A 13,738-nucleotide genomic window follows, 5' to 3' on the forward strand; every position below is an offset into this window, starting at 1 on the left:
TTTGTTGGTGGAAGAATGATTAAATGCTGGCTTAATCATTTATTCAAAAGTGCTCGTCTGAGCCTTAGGTGAGAAAACCTAATTAATTATGACGAGGAGAGGGACCGACCATGGAGTCATGAAACCGGCCCTGGGTTGTCACGTGACCGCCTGACGATCACTTCATGAAAATCCAAAGTGTTTGGAAGAGTTTTGGACCTAATACGAGAAATTGTGCAAATTAGGTCAAAACTGTGAAAATTGATGGGACCGGCTTCCGTGAGACAAAGAGCCAATCTTGGTCGGTCAAGATAGCGTGATCGTGTCCCAAGGCATCCGCGTCTCAGTCCTGAGAATTTTGATATTTTCTGGCGTGCAATTGAGCATCCATTCGAGAAAACATGCCAAAATTAGGGTTTCGACGAAACTGAGGAAAACACCATGAGATGATGAAAAATAATTATAAAATAAGGAATGAGGAGGCGTGGGACCGCTGTGGTCAAGGCATGGTCGGGGCAGTCGTGACCACGGTCCCGTGGTGCCTTTTCCTTAATTTTATAATATTTTGATGATTTTATGAAAAATTCATGAATTTTGAGAAATTTGATGAATTTAGGGAGTTTCCATGAATTGAAGGAGTTTTCATGAATTCATGGAAGCAAAATATTAAAATAATAAAAACACGAGCGTGTGGGACCATGGAGGTGTGGGACCATGGAGGCATGGTCGGCCGGCTCTGGACCGGTCCCACGAGTTTTTCATAATTTTTTTAATTTTTTTAGGTATTTTTGATGATTTGAGGGAATTTATCCTAATTTGAGAGAAATACCATAAAATCAAGGAATTTGATGAATTCAAGGAAAAATAGGAAAAATAATAATAAAATAATAAATCAAAGAGCGTGTGGGACCGTCTAGGGCATGGCCGGTCGGCTAGTGGCCCGATCCCACAAGTTTTCATAATTTTATTTTATTTTATTATTATATGATGATTTGTGCAAAAAAATACCATGAAATCAAGGAGTTTTTTCATGAAATTAAAGATATAATAATAATAATAATAAAAAATAATAAAGAACCGTGGGGTGTGGGGCCGGCTGGGACCAAGGCATGGCCGGTTGGCCAATGGTCACGCCCCACACTCCTTTCCTTAATTTTATATTATTTGTTATGGATTTATGGAAGTACCATGAAACCGAGGAGCTTCCTCGAGACGAAGGAGATTTGATCAGATGAGAGAATTTTCATCAAATCATGGAAAATAATAAAAATGTACTAAACATATAAAACTAGCGTGGAACTGACCACGACACGGTCGGTAGGTCGTGTGTCCGTGTTCCCAGCACCTTGGTCAATATTTTTAATTATTTATTATTTTCTTCCCTATTTTGCATAGGTTCATCGTTTCGTTGTATTTTGAAATACTCGTTCGTGCGGTGACTGTTAGTGTATCGTCGTTGAATACACTTTCACCACTTGAATCGGGGCTTACTTAGAGGTAGCTCATACTCCCGGTTGTTGATTATTTATTACTAATTGTGGAATTCAGTGGAGAATAATTCACAAAACTGAGTAATAAGATGTTTATTATTAATTCATAGGATCAGCTGAGGATTCGACTACGAATTCAGAATAATAAAGCGAGCATTACCATTCCATGGGATCATAGATTCGACCATAGAATCAGAGTAATTAAGATTTATCTATTACCATTTATGAGACCAGTTGTGGATTCGATCATGAAATCAGAGTAATCAGATAATATAGTTATTGTTATTTTATGAGATCAAGCCGTGGATTCGATCATAGAATCAAAACAATTGTTTATTGCCATTCCATGGGACCAGTCGTGGATTCGACCATGGAATAGGAGCAATAATAGATTATTCTGGGAATTCAATAATGAATGTCACGGCAGAATTAATCTTAATTAGGAATAATTAACTTTGTGGCTCTATACTAGCAGAGCAAGCTGTCTAGGAGCATTAATTATCCCGATATGAGCTTGTCGGTAAGTCATATCCTTTATATAGTCAGGGTAAACTCGTTGTTTGTTCCTGAAGACGTTATCGCTCTATACTAGCAGAGCAAGCTGTCTAGGAGCCGTCCATCTCGTGATACTATATAGAAATAATCACTGAAAGTGTTCAGTATTCATGAGATATGTCGTTGTCCAGTCATGAGACTACATATATACATGTACCATGAGAGAAAGTACTCTCCGTTGAGAATTCGATGAGAGACCCGTGTATCAATACTCACGTCTGATTGCTGGATCAGAGCTTCGTATAATTATGAGTTTACGATTTTAGCCCTTGTCGAAAATCCACCATCTACAATGATGAATCAAACAACGATGAAGTAGTGCCACTTCATTAATTAATGTATTAACTTTAATTTTAATGACAATGTAAGAGTTCAGTTAAGATGAATGAAGTTGTAGTAGTTTTTCATTAATTGGATTTTTGAATTACATAAAACTTGACAACATCCATTGGAATTAAACATCACATTAAAACTTGACAAGATCCATTGAAATTACATTTAACAAGAGAAACATCCCATTAAAACTAACAGCCTGTACGAGTTATGAGAAACTCCTTACGAATTTGGAAATGCGCTTCGTATTAAAAAAAAATCGTTCCATCTTCGCCATTCGTCTCGTGTTCGTACTCCCAATTCAGCATTGGTGTCACCTCTAAGACCACAATCCGTCTCATAGCTATAAAATCCACAAGATCATTTTTGATAGTCATGAATCGACAAAAAAAAGTAGCCTGATCCCGGTTATGAGGATTACCTGTCTATGTGCAGAAGGTTTCATGAATTTTACCCTAATAACTCGTACTGAGTAAACCACTCATCCGTCGTTCTTCACCTCTGTTTGGGTAGTATATTACATAGTTTCTACAAAGAGATAAATCTTCATCTTCAATAAAGTAAGGATCACCCATAAATTGCCCAGAAACTAGAGAATATCTTGAGTAAAGGTGTGATTTTGAAATGGATGAATTGGTAGGTATATATAGGGATTTTGGCGATAGATTCTAGGACGCTCGGTACATAGTAGACCACTTCTTTTAGTGAAAAACGTAAACTAGAAATTTAAACGTTTCAAACAATAACCATAAACTTGAAAATTTAAAACGATTCGAACAATTTCAAAACTAAACCACGAACTAACAACTAAACTTACAACAAACAATTGTAAAAATAAAATGATCTTTTGCCCTCCACTTCTTTCATACTCAGCCCACATATTTGCTATGAGATCTTCCCTTAACCTGTCATACATCGCTTTGTTCTCAATGTGACTAGTCATTTGCGCACAGTTCCTTGCAGGTAATTGTCTTTATGGTTGAATCTCATGCCTTAAGTCTTCATCTGCATGGTTAGTCCAATCCTTATTACGACGAGTTTCTTGAATTACCATGTTATGCATAATTATGCAAGTCAGCATAATCTTTTGCATTTCACAAGCACTTAGACCACGATAAGGCCCACAAATGATGGCGAAATTCTGCATTAGAATTCCAAAAGCCCATTTCACATCCTTTCTCAATTTCATTTCTCTACTATTAAAACCTGAGTATGAACGACCCATTTGACCGGCAGGGGGCTGACGGTAACGCTGAACTAAAGATAAATTCCATCTGCAAGATAATACCCATGAGTGTAACGATAACCGTTTATGGTGAAATTTACAACAAAGGCGACTTGCGTCAAACATTTATATCGTTATGAGATCCTGGAAGACAAAAAAAAAGCGTGCCATATCCAACAATCATAAGAAGCAGCAACCTCAAGAATAACCGTTGGTTTTGCATAGTGACCGTTATACTGACTGGCCCAATAGGTAGGGCTTCCAGTCCATACCCAATGCATGCAGTCAAGACTACCCAGCATTCCTGGAAATCCCGTTTTCTGATTTTGCTTTAATATTTCTCTAACATCTGCATCAATTGGTTTTCGTAAATAGTTTGGGCCAAAATGATTAATCATTGCTATGCAAAACAACCAAAGATACTTGTATGGAGTTGGTTTTCCCATCAAAGGTTCTCGTTTTGTTAGAATCCGGAGGTTTGCCATACCCTAGAACCCTTAAGGCCGAAGTAACATTTTGTTTACGGCTATGACCTATAACATTATTCGGTGCATCATACTGATAATTAAATTGAGGTTCTACCTGACAAAGCTCGCCAATAATCTTTTGCAACAAATGTCGGGGCATGCAAAATCGGCATCGGAAATCTTCATTAGAAATCACATAGTCAGGAAGAAAATAATCGTGCATCAACTTCTCGTGGAAATCATCCCGACCCCGGTACGTATATCTTCTTGTGAATATTTCCCTTAGTTGGATCTCTAGGTATCTTCCCCGATCAATATAGTTGCAACAAAGTGTTGGTTAGTTCTCTATCTTCATTTGACTCATCATCGATTGTCGCAACGCCTGAACTAATGATGATATTTTCAATGATGTTGTAGTAAAGAGTTCGTTGAGGCTTGTGAAGGCAATGAATTCTAGACTTAATAGAACTTAAAAATATAGAAAACTTAACTCAAAATTGATTTCAAGTGATTGGAAAATAACCAAGATACTAGAATCCACTATTACACATAAATGATGTCAAATATTTCATAACTCTAATTATCCTTTTAATCCTTTATTTCTTAATCCACAAATAATCAAACATATTCTCAAAATTTAATTATATCCCTTAAGCATAGATTATCTAACCAAAGCATAACCTATCTAATTGAATCACAACTAATGAAGAAAATTATGTAAACTTTTAAGAACTCTGCAAAAGCAGTGATTGAGTGAATTATAATTAAATATTAGAGAAAATGAAATAGTAACCCATTGTTCATGTGTGAATAGCTTCATCCATTGCCTTGGTTACGACAGAACTAGCCGCTCATCATGTTGGAAACACGCTCAAAAGTTGATTTCATTTATGCTCAAAGGGTTACAAATGATGAATAAGGGAGAATTATAATAAAAATCGGGTTTTCAACGCTTATAACTGTTGCAAAAGCCGTTACAAAGAGCCGTTACTGTTGCTGTTGCGTTTTTAAGTCTGCCTGTAAACTACGACCCACAAAATGAGTCGCTGTCACTGTTCAAAAACGACTGCTGGTGCAGGTCCGTTCTTCGTGTTCTTCAGTTTTGCAGCAGCAGAAATGGCAGCTCTGCAAATTTGATTTTTCGCTCTATGGTGCTCTTTTTCTCTCCCAATCTCTCCGTCCCTCTTCTGCTCGACCCCAGTAGCCTATTTATACACCTTTGGACTAAGAATCTTCGCTCATTACTCCAGAAAATCTTCCCATATCTCGACAGTAAAGAAAAAATAATAAAGGAAATTTTCTTTCCTTTCTCGCCTCTTCACACGCCTGCTGATGTCGATATACTCTCAGGGCATTGTTTTCACGTTCCACCAGAAGTAAAACTCTATCAATGCACACGCCAACTACACAGAACTCGTGATGGAGCAACCAAAACCCGAGCAACCCTGTTTTCTTCACTGCCGATTATCCAACCAAATCCGGATGATTTTGAAGCCCATACCACGCTAGTATATCTCAGTCAAGTGTTCCCGTGAAGTTTTAGCCATTGAATCATAGTATAACATCTTCAAATTTCGATCGAAAATTCTCAGAGAGCTACCACATTTTTCCCGCCAATTTTTAAGTTTCAAACGAAGAAGATGGTGTCCCCCTAACCAGCTGTAGGGTGCGAATAGCAGCTGCCTTTTGGGGGTGCCCCTTAGTAATTGAGGTGCCCCTTAACCAAATCTGGGCTCCTTATAGCAAGTGTCCTCCTGGGGGTGTTCCGAGTGATTTTTCGAGCCGACTTTTCCAACAATATTTATTTTCCAAAAATACCTAAAAATACACAAAACACCATAATAAGGACGAAAACGAGTACCAACAATACGAAACATTGAGGACAAATTAGACACATAAATGCGTCTATCAACTAACATTCGTTATTGTTCTTCAAACCGATCCATATGAATACGCACCTCTTCGTCAGAAGAATCCATTAATTTGAAACTTGAAAAATAAGTAAACCGAGGATTAAGGTGCAAAAGAATAGGATGATAGTGATTAGTGAAAAAATGAAATATGATTAAATTAAATTTAATGGGGTGCATTTATAAGGAGAGGCGGGGAAGATGTTACATCATTATTTACTAAGCGGTCGCGATCGAAGCTCGATAACCAACAATATAGCCTCCACTGTTCGATAAAGACTCGACCGCTTAACTATGTTCCCCTAGGCCAGCTGGCATGGCATACGAGTAGGTTAGCCACCCCATACGAACCGGTCTATCACACGTGTACTTTGTAGTATAAAGTTTTCGAAGTGCTTTTTGGAAACAGAAATGTTTGGTGTACCGCGACAATGTACCCTGATGTGCACCGTGACATTTGTGTGAGAGAAAAATAAGTGGTGGATCCCACCATTAATCCCACCCCTGCAAATCTCCCCCAGAGCTTCCCTAATAACCCTTGGATCACAGTGCACATCACGGTGGTGTGCTTGGGTACGTGTATCATTTCTCTTTTGGAAAGAAATACCAAACGGGGTCTAAATTTTATAGTTCGAAACTGAGTTAAGCCAGAAAGTCCAACCGATCTCAATTTGAAGTAAACCGTAATATTTCCGACCAAACACCCACTTCCTTTACTATTGCAGTGCTGAGATAACTAGGGTAGATTCGTTCGTTAAAATTCGAAGAGAAAGAGAGAAAGGAAGAGAAACAGAGATGTCTTCTCACGGTAACTCTTCTTCAGCGGCAAGCGATCCAAGGCAACCATCAACAGCGAGACCATACAAACCTCCAACAGTACTTCCACAAGATCTACCTTTTGATTACTCTGGTTTCATTGCTATTATATGTGGTGTCACAGGTGTTATGTTCAGGGTATGATGTTATTCTTATTTCTCTTTTCTTTATAAACTTTTAGGAAATTTAGGGATTATTATTTCAAGGCATGGTTCTCCGAGATCGATAGAAAATTGACACTTTTCGGAATTATAGTTGCGGGTAATTATAGTTGCCAGGTGAAAAGATATCGAATTTTAGGATCTGGGGATGGCTTAGTCAATTCTTGTGATCTAGGTTTATCTAGCTTTCGATCTACTTTTGGATTTCTTTTTTTTTCTTTTTTTTTTAATTTGAGGATTTTGCTTCTGAATTTTGATATAAATTCTCAATGTGTTATGGAAGGTCAGCGCAATTCATATCTCAAACATTTGCCCTTTTCTGAACTCTATCTACTGTGGATATTGGACCTGATTGTTTCATTTCACTGTGGTGTCTTTGTATTACACATTATACTACTTCTGTTTCAGTATGACCATTACAACTTGACATATCAATTAGCAGTATCCATTAGAAAGATTATTAAGTTCTCCATCAAAGGATCTTTTTTGTGCTACATTAGGATTCTAAGCTCCATACTTATCGTTGTACTATCAATGTACCAGTAGATTTTTAATGCTAAAAACTAAAAAGTGCTGCACCAATATCTCAAAAGTCAAACGATCCTCATCAGTCATTCTCTTGTTAATTGGTGTGACCATGGTAGACAAATTCCATGGAAGAGTATATAATTTCTTTTTTTGGACTCGCTGAAGCTCATTTTTGAACTTTTAATTTACTGTTTAAGCTCACAATTACCATTGGTATCTTTTGCAGTACAAACTTTGCTCTTGGCTCGCTATAATCTTCTGTGCGCAGTCACTGGCAAGCATGAAGAACTTTGAAAACGATCTTAAACAGATATCCATGGCCATGATGTACGTATAGTTCACCTTCATAATATATCTCTAAAATTCGACTCATTTTTGTTAATATCTCCTCTCTTTACTCTGCATATATATCCATATTGATTCAGCTTGCAGATAAAAGTCATGGTATATGTTATAGGTCCTTGATATTCAATTTTTCTCTAGTAGTAGGACGTAGACTTTGGAAACATGGTGCTTCCCTATGCCAAATATAGCAGATTTAGATGATATGTTATTCCTTCTTTTCATGATTGTGAATCTGAATCCTGAACTCCCATTTTGCCTGTCTTACGAAACTCATCCCTATGCCAAATATTGCAAATAAATGTTTTCATTGAGAAACTATGGGGTATTTGGTTTTCTTATGTACAACAACTAGTTCCTTTTTTATGTATACTCTTGTTGTGGTTGTTTCTTGCCTGAAATACATTTTGTGTGGGCTCTCAGAATGTCGTAGGAATCAATTAATCTTTGAAAATATAACGTGCTGCTTCAAAGTTGAATTCAGATTCTAAAGAACAATGGTGTGATTGAAGTTGTACTCTTACAGATTTGTCAAAGTATAAAATGAAAGGTGTCGCTGTAACATTGAGTGAAAAGGGCCAAATGTAGTAGACAGATGAGACGAGTTCGACCTCCACAATAAGTGATGCAAGTTTTAGTTGCGAGAATCTTATGTCCATGTAATTTTGTGGGATGTGGATCACGATGTCTTGATGGACAGACCTTCAACTATTCAATCTCTGGCAATGGCGTGTTGTATCTTCTAGGATTCCTGCCTAGTATTATTTCCTATCACGCAATCCCTTTCTGATATTGGACACATGACTTTGTCTATTTTGAATTTATATAGTTCATTTTAAAAGTATATAAATATAAACTATACATGATGAAGTGTTCCCCGCAGAATCTCAAACGTTGTTGTGGTCTATTGCAGGTTTGCTATCATGGGACTGGTGACAAACTACTTCGGCCCTGCTCGACCAGGCACCCAGAGTTAACCTTCACAACAGCGCTGGAAGTTTGAAGAGCCTAATGTAGCTGCAGACATATTATCTTTCTGGATGACTGTCTTCATAAAAAAAAAATTTGATGGGATATTAGTACTAGAATTAATTTCTTTTTTCCATTTGTAGCGTGACATGAATAATTTGATCATTGCTATGCTGATTGTGTTTAACATATTTATGAAGATTATCCAGTGTAAATTGGTGCATGATCATTAAGTAGTAAGAAATAATATGCTTAAACCGGATTCAAGACAAAGGTTTTCAAAAATAGTGGTGATTTTGTGGAGGACTTGACAAAAGTCGGCAATAGCTCAAGTATGAAGTTTGGAACAGTTCCTTAATTTTGTGGGGGGATGAACGATCTGGTATCAAAGAAACCCTCAACTTAAAAAATTTCGATTTGTTATGGGTGCGTCTTGGTATTCACCCAGCCTGAAAAGGTCTCGGTAACTTTAGAACATCAAATGGATAATCAAGTGTTAATCCTGTTCCAAAATGGTATATCATAGACTGTTGGATAATCGTAGCACATACAATTTGCATAACCTTTGATGAATGTATGACTCATTTAATCGGTATATGAAGAACAGGAATAAATCACTGTAATCAATTGTCCCTAAATAAGGTGTATTAACTGCCATCACCATCTGCAGTATAATGACAAACAGTTTCTGAATACTACCCCTACACCAAAGGCTCGGTGAAATAGACATGTTTGTGAAGATGCGGACAACCTGCACCTGGACAGAAAGACCCTATGAAGCTTTACTGTTCCCTGGAATTGTATTAGGAAATAATATGGGAAAGTCCATATTTAGGAGATATGCACATTAAGTTGTGAGAGTTATATTAGGAAAGTGTCTATGTTTAGAGTTTGATCTTAGTTAGGAAAGTACATTGAGTGGATGTCAAGTTTCTGAACAATATAAATAGGCTGTTGAGCCATGAAAATTGATATACCAAATTATTATCAATGTAGCTTTTTATGCTTCCGCGTTTATGCTCTCCTCTCTCTTGCTCGATCCTTAACATGGTATCAGAGCGGGTGAGAGGGAGAGAGGAGAGAAAGAATTAGAGAATTGTTTTTTTTCGAAAAAGTTAGTGTGAGTTCCACGTTAAATAAAAAAAAATAAAATAAAAATAATCGCTGCTTAAAGTTCTGATGATAATTGTGAGCTAAGAAGAAGGTGTAGCCGGTAGATGCTGATCCAAAACTTGTTGCCTATCAAAGTCCGTTCGTGTGGGTTTGTTGGCGTGCTGTTAAGAAGGTGCAAGTGTTGCTGAGGCTATGTGGGTTGAACAGGACGTACGTTTGCATGGTGTTGGAAGTTGTTCACCAAGGGTCAAGAGGTAAGTTTTTGGTACAAGTTTACGGTGGTCTTGGTCAGTTTATTTGAGCCGAGAAACCAGTAAAACAAGTAGCTCGGTGATAATACTAGGTGGAGGCGTGTGTTGGGGTGTGATCGTGTTTAAAAAGAAAAAGAAAAAGTCAGAACTTGTTTTTTTAGAAGTGGAGATAAACAAGGAAATAGGTGGTTAATATGGGAATTTGAATTACTTAATAACTCCGATTACCAGCACAAAAGAGTGATCCTGATGCCGAGAGATGGGTTCTGTAGTTGTTGTGTGTTTAAGCTAAGAAAGAAGGGAAAAAAATGCAGCATCTGATGTTGTTAAATCTGGATTGATTGGCTGTAATGGTTCAAAACCATTGATCTCAATGAAGCTTGATTGTTGGTTGTTGTTTTGATTTGAGATTGGTGACGGAGAAGTCATGGAAACTAAAGTATTGGTTTGCGTTGACGTTGCTGCCATTGATGTTGCAGAGAAGGTTCGATGATGAAGACTGGAAGGATGTTGTTGCTTTGATCATCGTGATTACGTTGACGGAAGTGACATGGAATGAAGTTGGAGCTTGGCAGTGAATGGATGATGAAGATTCAGCCATGGAGTTGGTACTCATGAGATGAGATGTAGAAGTCCGAGTAGCAAAACAGGGAAGCTCGAGTTCAAAGTTTGGACAAAGAAGCAGTTAGGGTTTCACGTCCGGCGGAAAAAAAAAAAAAAAAGGAAAGTGTTATTGAAAATTGTAACAGTATATGTGATTGTTACAAAGATTAGTGTTACAGTTGCAGAAGAACTGTTGCTGTCGAACTGTTACAGAAGTGTATCATGAGAAGTGTTACAGATTGTGAGTAAGTGTGACAATGGTGATGTAACAGTAAAAAAGTGTGATAGTTTCTGTTAGAGGTGTTGCAGAAAGCTGTTCAACATGTTGGAAGAAGTGAAGTGTGGTTGAAGAGTTTGTGGCAGAAACTTAGAGATCCTACAAAGTGTGGCAGACTTTGTAAAGACGACAAGATTGTAAGAGAATCTTGAAGAACAAAGAAGTGTGAAGGTTTCGCAAAAATAGCGTGACTGGAACAAGAGAAGAAGAAACAACATTCATGTTGTGAAGAAAGAAAAAAAAAAGAGAGAAGAAAACAATCACCAAGAGGTGATGAGAAAAAGAACAACAATAATAGGTTGAAACCCTATGAGTTGTCGAGAGAGTACAAAAAGTATTCTATCGAAGAAACCAAGAAACCAAGAGTACAAGAAGTATTCTACGAAGGGAACCGAAATGTTCTAAAACTACGAAGATGGGACCGCAATGTCCTTAAACTACGAAGAGAGGACCGAAACGTCCTTAAACTACGAAGATGGAACTGAAATGTTCTAAAACTACGAAGATGGGACCGCAATGTCCTTAAACTTGCATTGGGACCGAAATGTCCTTAAACTACGAAGAGGACCGAAATGTCCTTAAACTACGAAGATAGGACCGTAATGTCCTTAAACTACGAAGGGGACCGAAACGTCCTTAAACTACGAAGAGGACTGAAACGTCCTTAAACTATGATCTGAAGATTTTTTTTTCGCAAAAGCGTTGGAAGAAAAAAAAAAGAAAAATAAAACCGAAGTTAAATTTCTTTGGTCCAAGATGGGCATTCGTGATCTACATGCTCCATCTTGAGGGAGGGTATTAGGAAATAATATATGAGAGTTTATATTTAAGAGATATGCACATTAAGTTGTGAGACTTATATTAGGAAAGTGTCTATGTTTAGAGTTTGATCTTAGTTAGAAAAGTACCTTGAGTGGTCGTCAAGTTTGTGAACAATATAAATAGGCTGTTGAGCCATGAAAGTTGACACACCGAATTATTATCAATGTAGTCTTTTACGCTTCCGCGTTTATACTCTCCTCTCTCTTGCTCGATCCTTAACATGGTATCAGAGCAGGCTATTTGTGTCGAGTCAGTTGACCGCACCTTTACTCCGCGTAATCCGATTTAATTGTCCACGTGTTTGTAAGACCCGCTGAGGCTACACGTGAGGGGGCGTGTTGAGATTATTAGTCCCACATGGTTGGGTTATTTAAGATCCTGCGGTTTTCAGAAGATGTTGAATGAAAGAACGAGACAGAATGGCTTGAGTATGAAGTTTCTATTAGAGACGAAGGCGTAGTCCGTAACATATTGCTGGGTTCGTTATCGCCGGCAAATCAGGAGAAAAGAGATGACTTAGCTGCGTCGTTTTGAAGTGGTGGTGAATTATTTTGAGCCAAGTAGACATGAACTGATGGAATTGGAGCTGTGTATTACCGAAAGAGAGATGGAGTTTGTTGCTGTAATGGTTCAAAACCATTGATCTCAATGAAGCTTGATTGTTGGTTGTTGTTTTGATTTGAGATTGGTGACGGAGAAGTCATGGAAACTAAAGTATTGGTTTGCGTTGACGTTGCTGCCATTGATGTTGCAGAGAAGGTTCGATGATGAAGACTGGAAGGATGTTGTTGCTTTGATCATCGTGATTACGTTGACGGAAGTGACATGGAATGAAGTTGGAGCTTGGCAGTGAATGGATGATGAAGATTCAGCCATGGAGTTGGTACTCATGAGATGAGATGTAGAAGTCCGAGTAGCAAAACAGGGAAGCTCGAGTTCAAAGTTTGGACAAAGAAGCAGTTAGGGTTTCACGTCCGGCGGAAAAGAAAAAGAAAAAAAAAAAAAAAAGAAGAAAAGGAAAGTGTTATTGTAAGTTAGTAACAGTGTGAGTGTTACAAAAGTTAGTGTTACAGTTGCAGAAGAACTGTTACAGATTAACAGTTAAGTGTTACTGAAGAATTGTTACAGAAGCGTAACAGAAGAAAGCTGGTGACAGTAGTGTGTAATAACAGTTGGAAGAAGTGAAGTGTGGTTGAAGAGTTTGTGGCAGAAACTTAGAGATCTTACAAAGTGTGGCAGACTTTGTAAAGAAGACAAGATTGTGAGAGAATCTTGAAGAACAAAGAAGTGTGAAGGTTTCGCAAAAAAAAGCGTGACTGGAACAAGAGAAGAAGAAACAACATTCATGTTGTGAAGAGAAAAAAAAAAGAAAAAAACAATCACCAAGAGGTGATGAGAAAAAGAACAACAATAGTAGGTTGAAATCCTATGAGTTGTCGAGAGAGTACACAAAGTATTCTATCGAAGAAACCAAGAAACCAAGAGTACAAAAAGTATTCTACCGAAGAAATGAAGGGGACCGAAATGTCCTTAAACTTCCGAAGAGGACCGTAATGTCCTAAAACTATGAATGGGACCGTAATGTCCTTAAACTACGAAGAGGACCGTAATGTCCTAAAACTATGATTGAGACCGTAATGTCCTAAAACTTCCGAAGGGGACCGTAATGTCCTTAAACTACGAAGGGGACCGTAATGTCCTAAAATTTCCGAAGGGGGCCGAGATGTCCTAAAACTATGAAGATGGGACCGAGATGTCCTAAAACTACGAAGGGGACCGAGATGTCCTAAAACTACGAAGATGGGACCGAAATGTCTTTAAACTACGAAGAGGACCGAAATGTCCCTAAACTAAGAAGATGGGACCGAAATGTCCTTAAACTACGAAGGGGACCGAA

The 13,738-nt window shown here is 37.9% G+C and overlaps 1 protein-coding gene across 1 annotated transcript; it reads left to right on the top strand.

Moving 5' to 3' along the window:
- The first annotated feature begins 6,610 nt into the window (after positions 1-6,610).
- Positions 6,611-9,048, top strand: LOC113294538 (protein Asterix-like). Its single transcript, XM_026542932.1, has 3 exons — positions 6,611-6,913; positions 7,691-7,791; positions 8,720-9,048. The coding sequence occupies exons 1-3, from the start codon at positions 6,755-6,757 to the stop codon at positions 8,781-8,783; spliced, it is 324 nt and encodes a 107-aa protein (XP_026398717.1). The 5' UTR covers positions 6,611-6,754; the 3' UTR covers positions 8,784-9,048.
- Positions 9,049-13,738: the final 4,690 nt, after the last annotated feature.

This window comes from Papaver somniferum, chromosome 1, assembly GCF_003573695.1.
Source record: "Papaver somniferum cultivar HN1 chromosome 1, ASM357369v1, whole genome shotgun sequence".
Classification (NCBI taxonomy): Eukaryota; Viridiplantae; Streptophyta; class Magnoliopsida; order Ranunculales; family Papaveraceae; genus Papaver; species Papaver somniferum.